The sequence below is a fragment of the Apostichopus japonicus genome, chromosome 2 (assembly GCF_037975245.1).
Source record: "Apostichopus japonicus isolate 1M-3 chromosome 2, ASM3797524v1, whole genome shotgun sequence".
Classification (NCBI taxonomy): Eukaryota; Metazoa; Echinodermata; class Holothuroidea; order Aspidochirotida; family Stichopodidae; genus Apostichopus; species Apostichopus japonicus.
The window spans coordinates 21,649,148-21,669,583 of NC_092562.1; the positions used below are offsets into that span (position 1 = coordinate 21,649,148).

The 20,436-nt window shown below is 36.3% G+C and overlaps 1 protein-coding gene across 3 annotated transcripts in view; it reads right to left on the reverse strand.

Moving 5' to 3' along the window:
• LOC139982117 (microtubule-associated serine/threonine-protein kinase 2-like) overlaps nucleotides 1–20,339 on the reverse strand; it is a 116,434-nt gene extending 96,095 nt beyond the window's left edge. Inside the window, exons 1-2 of one of the 3 annotated variants that reach the window (XM_071994660.1) lie at nucleotides 19,898–20,339; nucleotides 17,549–17,905 (exon numbers count right to left, since the gene is read on the reverse strand). In XM_071994660.1, coding sequence (XP_071850761.1) covers nucleotides 17,549–17,860 — 312 coding nt within the window. In that variant the 5' untranslated portion in view covers nucleotides 17,861–17,905; nucleotides 19,898–20,339. Of the gene's footprint in view, nucleotides 1–7,014; nucleotides 7,144–17,548; nucleotides 17,906–19,897 lie in introns of those variants that run through there. The other 2 variants (XM_071994671.1, XM_071994701.1) reach the window with 2 other exon arrangements.
• Between the last annotated feature and the right edge of the window lie 97 nt (nucleotides 20,340–20,436).

Genomic DNA, 20,436 nt, shown 5'->3' on the forward strand with positions numbered 1-20,436 from the left:
TAAGACTAAAGGTTATTAACAAATGCCTCTCTACAAAAGGACTGTTATCCTCTTCACAAATTGGGCAGCCTTAAAGAAGTGGAGAGGGGGTTGGGGATTATAAATTTCCTCCACAAATTAGGGGAACAGTATTTCTCCGAACATGCCAGCTGGAAAGTGAATGGAATTGGTCCCACCCTATCACAAGAATTTTGACCGTGCTGTGCAACCACCCTGCTACCTCTGAAAATGTTGGTGTGTCTGTTTATTATGATATTATCCCCCCTCCCCCATGAGACAAGCCTGCTTCATATTCCCCTACCAACAAAATCCATGCTCCGCCATTAGAACCACCCAATTATGAATAAGATATGACATGGACCAGTATCACCAACTGCAGCCCACAACAACCTTATTTTAAAGCAGGGGTGGTGCCATGATTTCCCCATGGGGGTTTGACTCAGACAGAGGGCTAAATTGCACAAAATTTGTATTAGTATTAACATTTTTTTTATACCTTTCCCCTTAAATATTTCAAAAAATATCTCCAACGGGGGCTAGAACTCTCCAACGGAGCAGGGGGTGAGGGCCTAACCCCATGCTGGCACCACCCTTGTCTCCGAGTTCTTGTATCAGCGTAGGATGATGATTGGAGGTGGGCCGAGATCGATTTTCCCAAAAAGTTCCATATATGTAAAGATAAAAATCCAAATTATTGGGGCTACACCTTCCTGAGTACTTGGCACCACCCAGACAAAATGGGTAAATATTTCGCTAGAATGTTACAATAATCATGTATTCACTTCAACTGTGTCAGTGTTGTTTACTTGTTTAGGGACCACTTTAGTACAAAATGTCAAAGTCCGGTAGTCATTTATACGTTGCAGATTTTATTCAGTCAGCATTTGTGCTAAGAAAAATGTAAACGTGTAAAAACGAACCATAAATCTTCCCAAACAATATATTTAATAATTAAATTTAATCACAATCGTTACACAAATTCCATTTTGGTAGGTTTTGATTCCCATGATTAGTATAATACATCAACCCCGTACAAGATTACGTCATTTCGCGGAACCGATATAGCCCGGTGCATTTTTTCACAGTTCATTTACCCTTAGTGATAGAAGAAACTGTATCGTGTTCGTTTGCGTTATACTTTCTTTCCGAGACTTACGTATTTTGTAGTTGATATATATGTTCAACTTGTGCAGAATGGAAAAATTTTGGAAAGGTTGGAAAAGATACTTTTGGGAACGATTTTAAGTACCGTTTTGTTCAGTTTGTGTCGATTTTCATTTGGACATCACACGTGAGTTTCTTACAGAGATTTCACCTACTACGAGTTACCAATTCTCGTGATATTTACGTGAGTGAAAGTTGAATGTGTTTTTAAGTCGTCTTTATCGTAACTTGCAATATTATTAATTAATTAATCCACAATCCACAAAACAAAATGGGTTGTAATTCGTATCAAATTTCACTGGGGCTATGCAAGCCTACGTTGCCGTTGCGCACTATTACATAACCCAATTAACTCACGGTTAGTAACGGCCGTATAATGACCTAGCAACCTGGAGACTGTATATGAGAGAGAGGGAGAGAGAGCCAGATATAAATTACAGGCAAACTAAAAACAGATGTGACTACTTCAACAACATCTGGAATCAGAAAGCTATTACCAAAATCACAAACTTTTACGACTGACGATGGGTGATTGAGAGTCGACTGGTGGTCCCTGGGCCAACTGGTGGTCCCTGGGTTAGTTTTCAGTGGTAGTGGAATAGTTGTTGACTATCATATGAAAGAAAAATTTCTGAGCTGGTAAACTCAGATTTTTTTATAAAAGAAATGACTCTGTTGGAGGAATGTTTTCCAGAAAACAATGCTGCAGCTATAAGTCTATTTATGTTAACTTTTAATTCAAATACAGAGAATGGTGAAACCTTCACACATTTGTGCAGGCGTTCAAAAAAAAAAATTTAGATTAAAAAATTGTCCATTATCTGTTGATGAAATAGGTTAGAAGTGTCTGCCGGATTGTCAATCTATGGTGTTAAACCCCAAAACAGACCAAGTTGTGGATATTTAATACGAGAGATGAACTAATCTGTCTTCTCATGACGAGGAACACACCTTCAGTGTAAATGGAGAGAGCAAAGTAAAAGTATAACCGGCCTAATTTTCAATGTCAAAGTCATTATAACTCAGACAATAGAGTGACATGATCAAATAAAGACACATAAAAAAATGTAAACAAAAAATTACGTTTACCTTAAATATCAATTCGAAGATGTTATATACCAAGTTGAGAAGAGTGAAAATGAAGTTCCTGGCCGAAGTGAACGAGTTTACGGATTCCATGGCTAAATTTGCATGATCCACATTATTAACCACTTACTGTAATTTTGAGCACAACCATTAACATATATTCAAGAACATTTTTTGTACAAGGAAGCTTAAATATGAAGGAATCATGGTAAGAAGTATACAAAGTAATGGAATTTGAATCAATCGGTTGAAGTGTCCTTAACATTCAAACCATAGGAAACCGTCTATTTCCTTCAAAGGAAATTCCTATCAATTAGCAGAGACCATCCTTCCCCCATTACTGAGCCACCTAAACCTAAACCATTGTTTCCCATCGCCACATCCTGGGAATATTCCAATCTATAAACTCAAAATGGGGGTGATAAAGTTTAATATTTGTGGATAGATTTATCTCCACAAGTTATAGAGAATCTCTGAAAACAAGATGGGCTTTACTCCTTCTTCAACTGTGGTGGAAACTTTTGTTCAAGTTCATGTTAGACCTGTAACCAAGGGCAACGCTGGACATCTATTTAATACAGGTGTCTGTGTAGGCTGGAAAAACTTCCACATACTGCAATATACATAGCATTCAGTTTGGGTGATAGGGAAGAGTTCTTATAGATCGCATGTTATAAAGGATGTCCTAGCTGTGATGTAACACTTCCTTTGGTAACATTTTTTGACATTGAATTCTGAGCATTGCACACTATTAAAGGCATTGAAGACTCGCCCCAAACCGTGTGCGGCCATCTGAAAAAGTTAACTTTCTGTTGCTTGCAAGTGACGTTTTGTTCGTGTCGCTACGAAATGCAGACAGTACAGTGAAACATGATACCTTGTTATATTTAGCTGGACCTGAGATGTCCATCGTTGTATCTTTTATACACTGTGCTGTGGGTATTAACCACAGCTGTATGTACTGACTGTACACTAGCGTCTAATTACCGACAGTAGCAAGCTGTGTGTGTATTTTCTGGGATCGATGGTGGTGTCTAACACTTCTGTTACACCTCATTCGAAACTAGGTCAGATTACCGGCGCGAGTCTTCACACCCTTAGTTTATTTATTATAAAAGAAAGAGCAAAAAATAGCTCAATAACTAGTTTTCAAGAGCAAAATTAAAGATGAGATTAAATGCCTCTTTTCATCACTGCATTAACTATAGTGTATGGTATGGGTAGCATTATCCTTTGCAACACATCGGTAAGTATGCTACCGTATACTCGGTTTCCAGTGCACCAACGGAAAGCTCTCGACCTTGAAATTAACTTTAAATGTCAAAGAATGAGATCACTGCATGGGCTTTGGTAATTAATTATGGCATAGTAATTATGTGCTCTTTCAATATTAATTAGATTAATACACTTCCTAGACCATGTTTTCATTCTTGTCCAACACTAGCTACCTGTCGATCTGAAAGAGTTACTCTATCCCCCGTATGAGAAACCACACAAGATTATACTGTTACTGACATGTTCATGATTCACGATGACATCATCAATAAGTGTGAAGAAGGTTTCTGTTGACACTGTTTTTTAGATTATCAATGATAATGAACTTGCAGTCTGTGCAAACATGGAAAGATATAGAGATAAAGAGATCTTTTATACTTCTAGGTGACTCACATATACTTCTGGATTAATGATGTGACAAATAAACTATTTCATTAATACAAATTAGAAAATGAATCAGTGAGTAATAACGAGCAGTAGCAGGTACAGTGTTATGACTTTAACCCATATGATTGCTGTGTTTTTTCATTCTCTCATGCACAGTTGCTATATATTCATAATTAATCATGAATTCTTGAACAAATCGTTTTTTTATTATTACGTGAACCCTAAATGTACTCTCCCAAACCTCTCAATAGTTTATGAATATTAACTTTGATTCTTTGTACAAATAATCAGATATGTCTTTCATCCCTCTGCTGGTTTCTTTAAAGCTTCTGCTGGAAACAAACGACGCTGCCCCATTCACTACATCACAGCGTTCTGTATGATCTTGTATGTACGTATGCATGTATTGTATTATGCAAAGGACAAAAAAATCCTGTCTTTAATTAAGTGTCACAAGCACATCTGCAATGATTGTAAAGAATGTGTGGTCAAAGCATAAAACAACTCAATGTTTAGTTTACATAATAATGAAAACGGCTGTGCGAGCAGTTCTTTGTAATAAACTATTTATAAAACAAATAGATAATAATAATGTTACTATAAAACCTCTCAAACTTGAATCTATAATTTACAAGAGATGATATTTACCCGTCTCCATCCAGCAAGATTTAATAGCATTTTTTTTAAAGTCCTTGTTGACTTCAGAAACTTTACGAAGAAACAAGATTCCAGCAGATCAGAATCACACTTGATTTGATGCAGGGAAATAATATATCCAGTTCTAGCAAAAAGCAATGTAAAATGGTCTAATTGGTGTACGAGTGACACAATACACAGTAATTTTTTGCACATGAACCCAGGGAAAAATTTATTCGGTATCAAATCGCAAATAGCTATGCAAAATGCACAAGTTGCTATGTATACAAGTGCATAGTAATTTAGATGTATAGTAGTTTTTTGTACATATAGGAATCATAGTATTTTATATGGGATGAACTTCAAAACCCTTCAAAACTGCTAGACAAGATTCTAACACTAATTTATATCCCTGGAACCATAGGATTTGATAACTGACAAAATTTAGAGCCTTTCAAATCTTCTACACAAAAGTTGAATACTCAAATAATCCCTGTGTAGTTGTAAACCTTGACAATGGGTGGATTTGGAAAATGGGGCATCATGACCGTACATGATCTGTGGGGTCCTATAACATTTACCAACTGTATGGTGCAGTAGCTAGATCGGAGAGAACATGTTGTCTATGGAGACAGATAGGGTAAAGGGAGTTCAGAGTAGTGAGGAGACAGAAAATAACGAGGATCGAATGTAAAATTCATCCCACATCTGACAGTTCACATGATGATACCAATTTCCATTTCCCAATGATGTGAAATGTTTATTCAAATAATGACTTGTCGTTGACAGGGAAGTGAAACAGACAAGACAAAGAGAAAGCAAAGAGGAAACGCTCTGATTGTTTGTCTATGAACAGGACAAACCCTAAACCACATTTAACCGCTTTAATATGAGATTTGTTTCCTGCCTTGCTTTCATCGATTATTTACGTCAAGCCTACACCTCTATGACGACACTTTGCAATATTTATCATAACATTGACAATATGTACACCATATGTGAATTGTTAAATCTGCAACTGGCATTATATCCTCCCTTGTTTCGCGCACTGACGAATATGCATATTGTTTTATTCTGTTTCACGTAGTGAAAATGCTTTTGAAACATCTAATATGCCCTAAAAATTGTTCTACTTCCTTTAAATTTAGAATGGCAATAAAATATAATCTTTTGTCTCAATTTGTCTGTAACATAAACTACAATAGGAGACTGCTTAGAAAGATATTATTTGTGATTAAACATTCAGTTGCAAATCAGTGAAATGATTTGGACGGTGATGTTTTTTTTGTTGTTGAACATTGGTCAGTATAAATCGAAACAGGGGACGATATATATCGTCCACACGATTGGGTTTAATATGGTACGGCATCCCTAATTTTAACCATTACCGCATGAATGATAAATTCCTATGGAGGAAGTGAGCATCGATTCAGAAGTGGTTCTGAGGGGTCATAGCACTAAAAGTTTACAAACGCGATATTTTCTGAGTAGAATGCGTACAGCAGGTTGTTGTTGTGCTACACTGTAGACTTAAATGAAACTGAAAATCAAATTCTATTAAAACAGTAAACCACTTGAAATTCAAAAACTTATCAAATTTGGCTTCATTTATGAGCTAAGTACAGTACTCGTCTCCCTGCAAGTCTAGGTGCTCTGGGATGGTAGAATGAGGGGGGGGGGGGGGAGACTGGAAGTAGTCAGTCATAGAGGGGCGTACATTGCTAGAGAAGGTTACCAAGTCACTCTAGGCATGGTAGAGTGCTATGGTTGTGGGGAGAGAGGGCAGCGAGAAGTAAAGAAAATCATGCAAATTTCCATGTTCCATTTTCTAGAGAAATGTCATGTGTCAACTCAACTGTAAGTTGGAATTAGAATGTACTATTGAATACAAGTTCCCTGCACCTATCAATATGCAGTTGGTTGAAACCAAACTAATTCATGGTGTTTTTTGCAATTACATGCCGCTATTTTCTGTAAAAATGTACACGACTTGAGCTAAATACGTACAGGTCCTGTTTTTAAACCTATAGTGCAATGCAAACAATGTGAGAGTAGAAGCTGAAGGTAATTAATGTGCAATTAAATATATGGAAAGACAAATGGTACTAATTAATAGTTTACTTTTTTCCTATTCTGTTCAGTTGATATGTTTTCTCTTAATTTCGATAAATTTCCCTGTATTTGTGGTTTTTGTTATTAAAATTTATTCACTTTAATTGGACTAAAATGAAACAGATTATACTAATTCAGTGTTGAATTTAGGTGAAGATGATGTATTTAAAAACCATCGGGAAAATGTGGAGAGTCTGATTTTTGGGCTAAAAGGAGGTGACAGTAATTCTTAAAATATTACCAATATTCATGGTTCTGTATACTGTCGATAGTTGATTACAAAGGGTAAGAGAGGAGTGGCCCAACCTTCCCAAAACTTACTGGTTCTGGTAAATTTACGATGACGACACTTACCTGTTTCCGATATAAATGCATTCTGATCTACCTCAGCGTCTAAACTGGTATTCATTCTTGCACTGTGCCCCATATGCAACCTCCCTATTAACGGTCACTGTATATAACTACATATACACACAATGTAGTTTCACAGGTTTGGTCATAATGCACAATGCTTCAAATGTGTTTGTCTTTCAGAAGTTTGCATGATTTTGAGCCTGAAGTGTTAAATGACAAATCGCTGATCTGGCAATTTCTATAGATTTCTATGTTGACATACTGTATATAGTACCTACAATATGAAGTAGCAAGGAAAGGTGATTGTTATGTGATTGGTTAGTACTTTGAGATACAGGATTCACTGACTGGCTGGTTAAATGGCCAACTAACAAAAATAGGTTTTTCATTACTCAGGTCAGGTGTAATTCCTCTAAAAAAAATATGGGCATAAATTAGAGAGATAATATCATCAATGGGTTTAATTCAAGATCGATGAAGAAAGATTAACGTACAAATTATCACATTTTGTTGTGCTCATGTATATTGTTGCGTTAATACACAGCTCTATACTGTAGGTTCTTTACACCAAATTTAGTTTGACAATATGACACTATAAAATTAAAACATTGCAGTATTTATGAAACAAAATGTAATTTAAGTAAGCTATAATAACTATCCCTGAAGTCAATTTCATTTTCAATGTCATATGAATATTATATCTCCAACTCAGTACTTCCTGCTATTGCTTCTCATATGACCGAGAGGGAACCTTATAATCCTAAGCCACTTGCACCGAAGTTCATCTCTGTGTTGTAATAATGTGTACACATTATCCAGTACCCTAGGATCATGCAGAGTTATTGAGACAGGTTACAACAATGGATCTATCTTCCTGCCATTCTTCTTTCTCTACCTCTTTATCTCCTTTCTTATCCACCCAACCATGGCCATCCCTTTATCCAAGTTAATCTTTAACAGTACTATACTTCTCTCCTCAAATAAATCCCTGTCTTTTGTTCATGTAGGGAGGTGTATTATATGGATAGTAGGATTTACAAGCACAGCCTTAGTTGTCAGGCAAAAGACTCACTATAATTACACTGGCTAATTCCTTGACTGTATTTAAGTACTTACAACTTAAGAGAGAATTGTTGGGTCACTGTTTAACCAGACAAAAAAGAAAAATCCTTGGTTAAACAAATTGGTGCAAGAGGCTGGAGGATCAAGTTGAGAACACAATTATGTAAACTTCACTTGAATGAACTAATTCCATGCGGTCGTTGCGGGTCAATACATAGACAATACATAGGAAATACATAGGAAACAACCACTTATCAACTTAGGCACCTCATTTACCAACAGTCTGCAGCAGTAGTCCTGAATACCGTCCTAAAATAACATAACGTGACAGGTATTATAAAACTTACTGGTTTATATATTTACGAGTGACCCACTTACCTGTCTCCCCACAACCTATGCACCACATTCTACCATGTCTAGAATGCCCTGGTAAACTTTTAACACTGTACACCCTCACTGGCCCTAATGGCCTTCCTTCATTTTTCTACCCACAAAGTGTCTCACTGTGTTTTTCGGAGTTAGGAAAATTTTCGCAAAATTCGCCCGGAATACCTTGGATTTATACAGGTAAGTGGGGAACGAAGTAAATTATAGACACCCAATATATACTTAGGTCCCATCTGGAACCTTACCTGAAAGTAACATGTTTTGTCTACTTTCATCTAGAAAGTAATCAAATTTGACCCAATCAAATGACACAACATATGCTAGCAGTTGCTAATAATTTGCAACTTCAAGCCTGTCGTTTTTTGCTACCAACCGACCTGCATAACATTTATATTCACCTGAGCTGATAACATGGTAAAGAAATAACATGTTAGTACTCATGTCTTAGTTTAAATTGTTGCATTTCATTTGAAAAAGGGAAACCAATGTATTGATTGCTTGTGAACTGCAGTTGACTTCAACAAGATCTTGTTGTACCAGACAAACTAGGTAATGAAGGAAACAAAATATACCTGTTTCTGTATCGGGTTAAAGTCACTGCTTGGTTGTCATCACACAGACATATTTAATATAATATCTTAGTTAGCCTGAGAGCTAAATCTATAAATAGATGTAGAAGCTTAATAGTCTTAAGACAACACAGATGCAAACTAAGTAAACAAAACATGTAGTCGCTAACTTTGAATTGTAGATTCTGAAGGAAGAGTAATTGGGCGATGCCCATGAAGTGGAGTGGGGCGGGGGAGGGGTGGGGGCAATGTTAAAACCTTCCAACCATTTAGGATAGGTAGATAGGAAAGTACGGATGTTTACAGGGAGACAGGTAAAGAGAGGAGCGAAATCAATCATTACAACCCAAAACTGAGAGATAAAAAAAAAACAGGTTCTTAAAAAAAATATAAAAAAATTAAAACAGGACTGTACAGAATTTACTACAGTTTAGCCTACAGCATAAGCACCTACTGAGGAAACCACTTTAAACATATATGTGTTTTAGCTAGGCTATACATCAGGCAGGCGAGTTAAGTTTGTAATAAAGAAGGGATAAAAAAAAAAAAATCTTTCCTCAAGGAGTACATGTTATCTCACAGTGCAAGCGGAAACTTGCAACTGGGAAATTCACAGTCGACTTGCTGATATTGCAGTCCAGGCAGAGAGAGCGTCGTTGTCAGCAATTTCATCATCCACCTGTTCAATATTTTCATAAAGCCAATAGACCATACAGTAGGAGATAACAAGATTCTCAACATGCAGCAGAGGATAAATAATTGGCAAAACCTGCTGTCATGATTCATCAAATATATATAACATGTACCTAGGGACGTTGTTATCATCGTCCACTGTGCATGTGTACAGGCATTCACATATTTATTATAAGTATGTATTAATCAGTTGCTGTCTCACACACATTACATATGTGTGTACACACACTAAACTGCAAATTAAGTACACTCTGGATTCTGGAAATATTCACATGCTACAGTACGAATAATGAGAGAGCATTTTAGGGTCGAGAATTATTCAATATAATAAAAATGTAGCATAATTTTGATTTATAATAATTAGAGAGTTTGGTTTCTCAGGAGAATGGTCCTTAAATCCAGTTTTTTCCCCAGCATCCTCCCAACTCTCTCCCTCTATTATCTCTTCCTCCATCTGCAGCGGGCAATTTAATTTGCTTGACAGAATTCCAAACGAGTCACAACATGCATCTCCAGTGCAATATGACTACATGAACAAGAATACAGGATTTAGAGAGTTAAGGAGACTTGGCGTTGGAGAATTGGATGACTCTCCCTAATCTCCCTGGCCCATTTAGGGCAACTATCACTGTAGTACAGTAGATCATGTGCTCTATAACCCGTACTGCTGTTTCTTGTGAATCTAAGTTACGTATACAAATGTGTATGATTCTTACTTTTACATAGAGTAATCAGCTCTTTACAATAATGGAATAGGACGTAAAGGATGTATTTAAAGTAGAATTTTAGTCTTGAAATATCATAGTCCAAAAGAATAAAAAATAAAGAAAGAGACAATTTTGAGTGCCTGTAATGTTTCTACCACTTTTCTGGTTTTCAAGATTTCCCCCTTTAAATTCTGTTAATTCTCTGCAATGCTCCTTTAATGGAGGCTATACAATGAAATTAAATGAATATAACAGTGCGGAACTAAATGTTAACATATATGTTAATCCAATGTTTTATCAATTATTTTTAATCAACTCAACCAAAATATGTTCTTTTAACGACACATTATAACACTAGAGCACCTTGGGACCGACATAAAATATATTTTGGTCCTTGCCAATTTATTCCTAAAAATACAGAAATGTGATTCTCACATTAAACTCTTCTGACTTCCCATTGAATTTTGTATTGCATCTGTGGGACTGACCTAATTAGATACTTATTTATATTCAAAGTCCAGTCACATTCACGATTGTACATCTTTCCATAATACCAATATGCAAGTTTAATATGACCATGACTAGCTTTAACATCAAACTACTGTATAAGCTTTCTGACCTCATCTTTCCATACCAAACAAGGCAATTACAGGATAATATTTTCTCTAAAATTTGGTAAAAGTTAAGGGTCATCTGTCCAATGCATTATGAACTTGATAAGCCACAGATATTACTATACTGAAGTGCAGTACCTACTGTACAGTACAGTAGCTGTAGACTTCTACCAGTGCTGCCAGTGGCTGAGTATCCATCTACTGTACACTACCTAATGGCAAGGATGAACGACTGGTGATTTAATGAATTCCACCGGATTTGAAATTTAGATACAACCGAACTTAACTACGTTTTACTTGATTGTGTTCCACAATGCAGGCGTGCAGTTAATTTAAATGTTAAAGCTGCATGTTGCGTTCGGTTATTACTTTGTGTCTGAATTCAAACCACGTAATATTCACACATATATCCCAAAGTGTAATCCATCTGACTGTAGATCTATCCGTAAACTTGCTTGAAAATATTGAATTCCTCCTATAAAACTACTGCTGTTATGAACTGCTTACAAACTTAAAGTCTTTATGCAAATAATTTTGTATTCCACAGATTGAAGGTAATGTCTTACTTTTGGCATAATTTGCAAACCTTTGCACCAATTCCTGATGAGATTGGAGTGGTCTGAACACAGATTGCATTCTCATGTTCCTTTTCTTTCAAATATTGGTACTGTAGAGTGCTGTGCCATATAGGAATGTACAGTAGCAGATACAATACACAGCTTTAACAGTTAAGCTAGGATCAAAGTAAAGGTATATAATAGTTCCCTTCAGTAATACGACCACATCACTCACCAACGGTAAAACTGCCTAGAATTTTGACATCAAACGTGACAACTTGTTTATTGTGCATTAAAGTCAGTACTACTTAGCAAGATAGGGATTGGAAGGAGGGGGAAGGGCTTCCTCATGCAGAATAATGATCCCCACCATTTTTCCAGTTTCACCATGCAATAAATATCTAGTACACACGCTAAACTGAATATACAGTACACACAATATACAGTACACACACTATACAGTACAAACACAATACAGTACACGCACTATATAGTACATACACTATACTGTACACACACTATACAGTACACACTATACTGTACACACACTATACAGTACACACACTATACTGTACACACACTATACAGTACACACACTATACTGTACACACACTATACAGTACACACACTATACTGAATATACAGTACACACACTATACTGAATATAGTGCACACTCTATACAGTACAAAAAAACTATACAGTACACACACTATATAGAGACTTATTGTATTGAGAGAGGGCTCTGAGCAATCAGTCATCAACTTAATCCAGCTTTTACCTAGCTAGCAAACAGTCTGAAAAATTTCTAAAACTTGCAAACTGTGTGTAATTTCTCTTAAATTTCTCTGTTCACTTAAAGAAACAGACCTGACTTATTGTAAAGTACTTTAGCAGTCAATACCTCTGGCTATACATCCGTTTCTTACCAACAGCCATCAAGAAAAAAATGCTCTTAACACAATTTAACCAGAGCTGCTGAATGGGCTTTGACTAGTTTGCCAGAAATATCAATAGAGACGCCCATTCAGAAGATTACACCAAGCATACACAATCACTTTCTGAATAGTATTCTGGTATATTCAGTCATCCAACTACTAACAAACCTCCAGAAAGACCATTTCAAGTTAGAAAGCTTGCAATCTTTACAATATCACACAGCTCACACCCCTTGCTGTGTTATTTGACATTACAAATAGGACAGACAAGGTTATTACCAAACAGACCCATGGTTACGTATAGCTCATATTCTTTCTCAGACAGTGTAATTTCTGGAAGTCAAACTGTGGCCAAAGAAGGTAATTGAAGGATAAAATACTTTTACATTAGCTAGTCTCTCAGGACAAAGATAATAATCCTTTCATCCATAGATGATTAACCTCCCCCCCCCACCCCCACCTCCCCAAATCTTTAATTACCATTTTGAAGCTGAATCTAAAAAGAAAAAAAATAGGGTTTGCCTGAGCAGGGAAAGGTTGAAGAAGAGGGAGCTACAGTACTAGTTAACTGCCATGCCCATTTCCTTTATCCCTATAACATTTTTTATTTTGAATGTAACCAGTGGTAACCATTTCAGTAGATTACGTGCATTCCTCTCTTGTCCCCAGACAACAACCTTCCGCTATCCTCCCCCACCCCACACCCCCACCCCCATCCCCCACACACACACACCTACAAAAATTAAGAAAATATTGCAGTACTGTATGTAGGGCTCTATGAGTACTAGAGAATCACATGAACCAATAAAACAAATTGATTTTAAACTATGTGCCTTTAACTAACAATCTGTAGTAGTGACATATCAATTTAAATAAAAAAAATATAAATATAAATTTTTCTGTCGGACTAGTAAAAAAGTTAAGAAGTTGCCATTGAATTAAACAATTCATCATTTATTTATGTTTAGAGGCTGCTCATTTTACTCCAAGAACAAAAGTTCCCTCCCACCTTGATATCAATGGTACAGTAGTTGTATTTTTCATCAGTACTGAGCTGAGCTACCGAACAAACAGAACCCCAGGGTTATCTCATGAAATCCGGTTACCCAAGGCCAGTATTAAAGATTGAGGACTAATGGCCTATATGTCAAACAAATATTGTGACTTACTGTAATTGAGACTTAAATAAATCATTCAAGTTTAAAGACAAAACCCTTGACAGTAATGAGAAAGCACATGTTCTCATAAATCCTAGGGAGAACTGGAGAAAGGGTGAGGCCGACTAAGGTTATTTAACAGTTCAACCAGAGCTGCTAAAGCCAAGTAAGTACAGTACTACAGTATCAAGACTGCCTTTAAAATGCCCACTCAAAACCAGGGATTTGTTATAAAACTCCCCTGCTGAAACGATGCAGTCAGTCTCAGTGCTTCAGGGGCTCTCAGGCATTCGAGAGACTGTCAGCTGGTACTGTATATAGTGCATCTTGACAAGAAAGGTAATGGGTACCTCTTCACAAAATTGGCACCTGAACAGCAAGCCTGATATCTGAACTCTCTTGACTGTCTATCGGTCTGTCTGTTTGTTTGTTTGTTTGTAGCAAGTTTCCTGCAGTCGTGGCAAACTGTGCTGTAGGCAGTACTTTAAGATTGCATCCAGCCGAGCTGCGTTATATTGACTATGATTATCAGTATCCACGCGCTACATGATAAAGCGAAGCAAACAATGAATTTCCGTTGCTATTCATTATCAATGTATGAGTATTGATTTTCCAGCCACGAGACAACATTTCATGAAGCATATTTCCAGCTCATCATTATCTACATACATACAATATACATACAATAGGTACAGTATATTATATAGAGTATTGCATCACTCAAGTATAATTCTGAAATATGTTAACGTTGCTTCTTCTTTCTTGTCTTTAATTTTTTATTTTCTGTTTTTTGGTCTTAAAGGGTTCTTTTTGAGATAGTTCCTCTTAAAATTAGTCATACAATATTACATGTGTCCTGAGTCATTTCTAATGTATTGACAAGTTGTTTTATTTTTTTGATATTTTTATTAACCAATTATAAGAACTGTCACCTGATAAGACATGTCCTTTTCATTAAAAATCTTACAGTACAGATGAATTAAATTCTGTAAAAGTTGGAGTGATCAATTTGTTAATTACTTTATGTACAGTAGTTTTCCATTCTGAAACACCTTGGTCTTATCAAATGTAAGCCCTTGATTGAGGAGTTTCAAATTTAGAATGGAATGTCATTAGCTTTCCCTTTTTTTTTGGGGGGGGGGGGAGGGGGGGTTGAGCAAGTGTTAAGCTCTGTCAAGAAACAGGTAAAGCGAGGAAGTGATGGTTATATTGTATACTGTGGCAGATACACTGACAAGAAATGACCCTTCACTGACTGAACGTTACAAGTTAAGCAAGAATCAGTACTGAGATACTGTACAAGTGAGCTACCAAACTCACAACTTTTCACTACTAATAACAATAATAAGAAATAAAGAACAAAAGATAAGAAAAAAAAACCACAGGATTTAGTAATTCAAAACTTTAATGATCACATTCATGGAATCATACACATTCTGTGAATTGTTGACATTCGCAACTTAAGTTTGTTTCATACATGTATGCTGCTGCCATTTTGATCCATCTACAGTGAATGGATGCAGCATGAAAGTGTATTATAATTTACTGTACTAACAGTCACCACTAATCGCCTTCAATTAAATGTCCAGTCTGGACAGGTTGTTCTCTGCCTCTCACAGGGATGACAACATCCTTAGAAAACAAAGCAACCAATCTGATCATAACTTTATTTTTTTTTTGAACGGAAGACATACTGAGACTGCTGCACAGTGCTATCATGTGCTACAGTACCTTGTTAATATGATGATAAAATCTCCATTGATTATTTTTGGTCCTGAATTTTTTTTCCACACTCGACGACAATCAATGTGAAAAATATTGTGCATCTTTTAGAGCCTTATCAGCACACTACTGTACCTGTGTATCTCGCTTGATTGTGTTTTGTGCATGTTCGTGTAATAATTTCTACTTGCTCAGCTGAACAACTGTAGACTTACAGACAATCAGTGATAGGCAACAAAAATATAGCCTTGAATCTTATGTACGAAAGCATCGATCCATAAAAATAAAAAAAATCATCTAATTACATCGCTTGTTTTGTACAACTAACTGACATTGAGACTTGCAATATTTTCAGTTGATATATTAACACCCATGAATATTTACAAATTCAAGAACGACACGTGTGCTTGGGATGTATTTTGTCACGTTCCCTTCGTTTCAAAATGTTATGTAGATTTCAAAAATTTAACCAATTTATATAAACTGGTTCTCCCATGAAGATGGCAATCTATTTACAGTATTAAACACTTTTGTTTTTGAACCTGAAATATTTTTCTTACTTTAAATAATCCCATTAAATATGCATCTCGATAGCTTCACTGTTCAACTTTCAGTGTACAAAATATCAGCAATGTTTATCTTAATATATATTGAAACAGACTACTTGAAGTTCCCTTTAAGTTTTCATGGATTTGACTATATTGCCAACGTATATAAACAAAAGTATCAGCAGGGCAAATTATGTTAGAATAGAAGGTAGTGATCAATTTAGAACTTTAACTTACCACTTCTTAATCTTCAAAGTAATATGAAAAATTGATTTTAGTTTGAATAATTAATTAATAATTAGTAATTAAATAACCAATTAATAATATTCTTTTTGCGAGAAAAACAACAATTGTTCTTAGTTTGAATAATTGAAATCCCATTTTGATCATTACAGTATACTCTGTGTTCTTTTCAAGTAATAAAAATGGTTGCAATGTAACAAGCAGCCAGAACTTCCCCAGAAGTATCGCTTTTTCAAGAAAAGGTTGAAACATTTGCCGAATTTGATCTACCTGTATTCACTTTGATCTTTACCCCTGAGCAACTGTTTTATTCGGATGTACAGTTTGCTGGTAGTGAATATTACAAGACAATTTGACATGGGAGTAGATGAATATGAAAGTACTGCGACTGACACAGACTGACAGACTAAATTCCAAAGATCATGTTATATAAAATCTGTTTTGGATGTTGTATCTAAGGCAGCATAAATTACAAATATGAGATATATATTGGCCTGGAAGGCAGTTAATTTTATGACACTAAAACAGCCACATATATGCACCTGGGAGTAGCGAAATTCGCTGTAAGTTACCCAAGTCAGGAGGCTATCCAATTTACAGTTTTAACTTTTTTGGATTTGTACCATTTGGGAGACCATTTCTGATGGAGAGATGTATTTTAAAGACCACCTTACAACTGGCCATGACTCGAACACACAACCTTTCAGATGCTACAGATTTAGGTTTAAGTACAGTAATGTCACCGCCATTCATCTACTCTCGGCCGTAGCACTGCATATTCAACACCTTGTTTATTGTATAGTGTGTTTGGTAGCAGGTACCATTATACAGTATGTAGCAAGGAAAAGTGAAAACAATGGCAGAAACTAACATATATATGTGGACAGAGTATCCAGAAGTGCAAGTGCAGGCACATAAGTTAGAAAAAGAATGGACTATTATAACTTTGTACAATGCGATAGTAGATGGAAAGATAGCTATATGGCCCTGCAACATTTACCTGTTTTAAGGCAGAGGTGGGTAGGGAGGGGGGGGGGGGGTTAGAGATGGGGCATTCATTGTTTACATTTTATCAGAGTTAGGTCTTGTGACGCCCAAACAAAAGGTACCTTGAATGCAATGGAGTTGAAAATGTTTGTTTAGGGTTTTGCATTTTGTTGATGTATGGGCGGATGGCGCAATAATTACTTAATTTAGTACGACATGGTCTTCTTTTTTTGCCAAGATGGTCCAAGAGAATCACAGTTGCTATGACATTTCCAAAAAAACTATCCATCAAATTTCACTTTTGATTGCAATGCAAGTATTTACTGCACATATGAATATGGTTTCCACTTACCTCAGTATCTCCAATATTATCAGACTGCCCTCGTTCTCTCTCGTCTTCCTCTTCTCTAGCCATGTTAACGGCTATCATTAACCTTTTTCGGTTCTCTGCCTCTTCGATCAGAAAGTCATCTTGTAAGTCATCCTCTGTTAATGCTCGAAACTTTTCCAAGTTAAAGTTTTTCGGAAAGAAATTGATTAGATCGGGTATTCCTTTATCCGCAAAGAAACTTTCAAAGTCACTTCTCTCGATGGATGGAGATGCAGTGAACTTTGTCCTGATCGGTGGCGGAGGGGATATCTCCTTTGCTCTCTTTGAAATCATCTTCAGAAATTAGTCTCTGCTACCATTGTTCAGACATACCTCCACCTATTATGCAAGAAAGTATATATTGCAAAAATGCATTGAAGTTTTGATGACTTCATTACTCTAGACTTCTACTTGTTCACAAGAAATAGCTCTTATAATATAAATGTCCTGAACAAATATTTTGATGTACAATGACACTATGGCATGATAAACACAGGTCAGTCTACTGTACATAGCAATACACACCTCCACCAAAACACAATAGGAGTCTCAATGTGATGCATCCACACACCAAGTATAAGAAGTATCCATGATTGCTCCCTTGAGACATTTAAGGTTTTCACAGTTTGACCTCAAATGACCTTTGACCTACAACAACAGTATTTTTGTAATCAATATGGCAAATCCATATACCACGTATGAGAAGTATCCGTGATTTTTTACAATGAGATCATGTTAAAAATGTTTTCAGAGTTTGACTGCTAGTGACCCAGATGACCCATGAACTCCACCAAAAACAATTTAGTTCTTCTATTCCATATAAAGCATCCACATGCCAACTATGAATTGTATCCATCCTTCCTAACTTGAGATATAGTGTTTACAAGGTTTTCAATATTGACCTCTGGTGACCTTTGACCTCCATTACGAACAACAAGGTTCTTTCACTCAATATAACACATCCACAAGATAAGTATGAGAAGTATCGATGTCTCCTACATTGAGATATCATGTTCACAAAGTTTTCAGTGTTTGAGGTACGTCTGATGACCTGAGATGACCTTTTAATGACTCGCACACATGCCAAGTATAGAAAGAATTCATACTTCCTATCCTGAGATATCGTGTTTACAAGGTTTTCAGCATTTGACCTTTGGTGACCTCAGATGACCATTGAACTCCACCAAAAACAATACGGTTCTTGCTCTCAATATGGGGCATCCACATGCTAGGTAGGAATTTAGTTAGAGTTACCCTTCTGGAGATATGTTTTCAAGGTTTTACACTTTGACCTCTGATGACCCTAAATGACCTCCCAAAAAAACAATAGGGTTCTTCCTCTTAGTATGGGACATCCGCATGCAAAGTATGAGGTTCATCGAAGGTTGGAACATTTGTGGGTGCATTGTATATATGCACACATTATTGTGGGTGCATTGTATATATGCACTGTATATTGCTTCCCTTCACTCTACCTTAGCTCGCAAAATCCACAAAATCGGTCATTTAAATCAACAATCTGACTAGTACTTTTTAATAAACAATCAGCCTAATTTAATTCCATTTATTTAACCGACTTTTAAATATTTGAAGACAGCTGGTGTATCAAATTTTATTACAATTAAAACTATTTATTTAAACTATTTAATCAACCTGTACATTAAGACTGTGTATCAATTCCCTAATCTTGTCCTAACTACAATTCAGTCGATCCACCTTCAAACATTTCAAACATCAGACTCGTGTAACTATCCTTCCACACGATTCAACGAAAGTTTCACTGATACATTCCTGTACACCACGGTAAAATCCATTCCTAAAAGGTACCTTTTCACCAGAGGTTTTGAGCCTTTCTGCCGGAAAGGATCGAAAGCTATGGTGGAAAGGTATGGCGGTATGTACCTATGGAGGAATGGCTCTTGATCCCAGTATGGATCATTGCATGGTAAAAAGATCCCCAGAACACTATGCATGCCTCAAATCCGTGCTGTACTGTAATGTTAATGCTCAGTCTATAACTACTAGGCCTAACTAGGCTTAGTTCTAACATGCTACTACAAAACACAAAACACTTAGTTACGGCTATGAAAGGCTCAAGCAATATTCTATCTGACACTACACCAGGCAGTAAAGTAGTATCCAGCAATAGCCCTTACGTTAGGACTAAAATTACCACTAGTAATAATAATGACATGAGTGGTCACTTGCCCTCACAATATCAGTTACTAAGCTAACGTGCCTAACATATTACAAGGCTACCAAAGTATCGCCGGCTCAATCAATATGAATAACAATAATATTACCAACGTTTAACCTAACATGTTACTTTACCGGAACGTTGGGCCAGAACTGTCCTCTTCGAATGCTCGGATCCTCCTTCCATGATCTACATTTTGAAATTCAAAAATTCACTCTAGGACAACGGAAGAAAATTACATTTACATCCCAACCAAAATGCCACCGATACTTTCTAAATTTGATAATGCGACTCTTCTGTAACGACTTGACTCACTATCACTGAGTCGTGCGATTCACAACATGCCAACGTACTAGATAACATATGTGCACTGTACACTGAGCTGCTTCGGTTCGGGAATTTTAGTTAGCAGTCAGTGTCACTTCACGGTATGTTATAGTATCTTGTTACGGCAAGTACCTTCTACTACTGGAAGCTTTCAAAATAACTTGCATTGATATTATTACGAAGGTACCAGAATGAGATACCAAATAATTATTTGGCCCGCTTAACATATTTTTTTATAGAAAAACTGTCAAGGTTTGAGAAAAAGAACAGGTTCAATCTCACATAAAACGTTGGAATTATTGCAGTTGTTAGCCTTGGTAGTGACAGTACTGTTAAGTGCACCCTC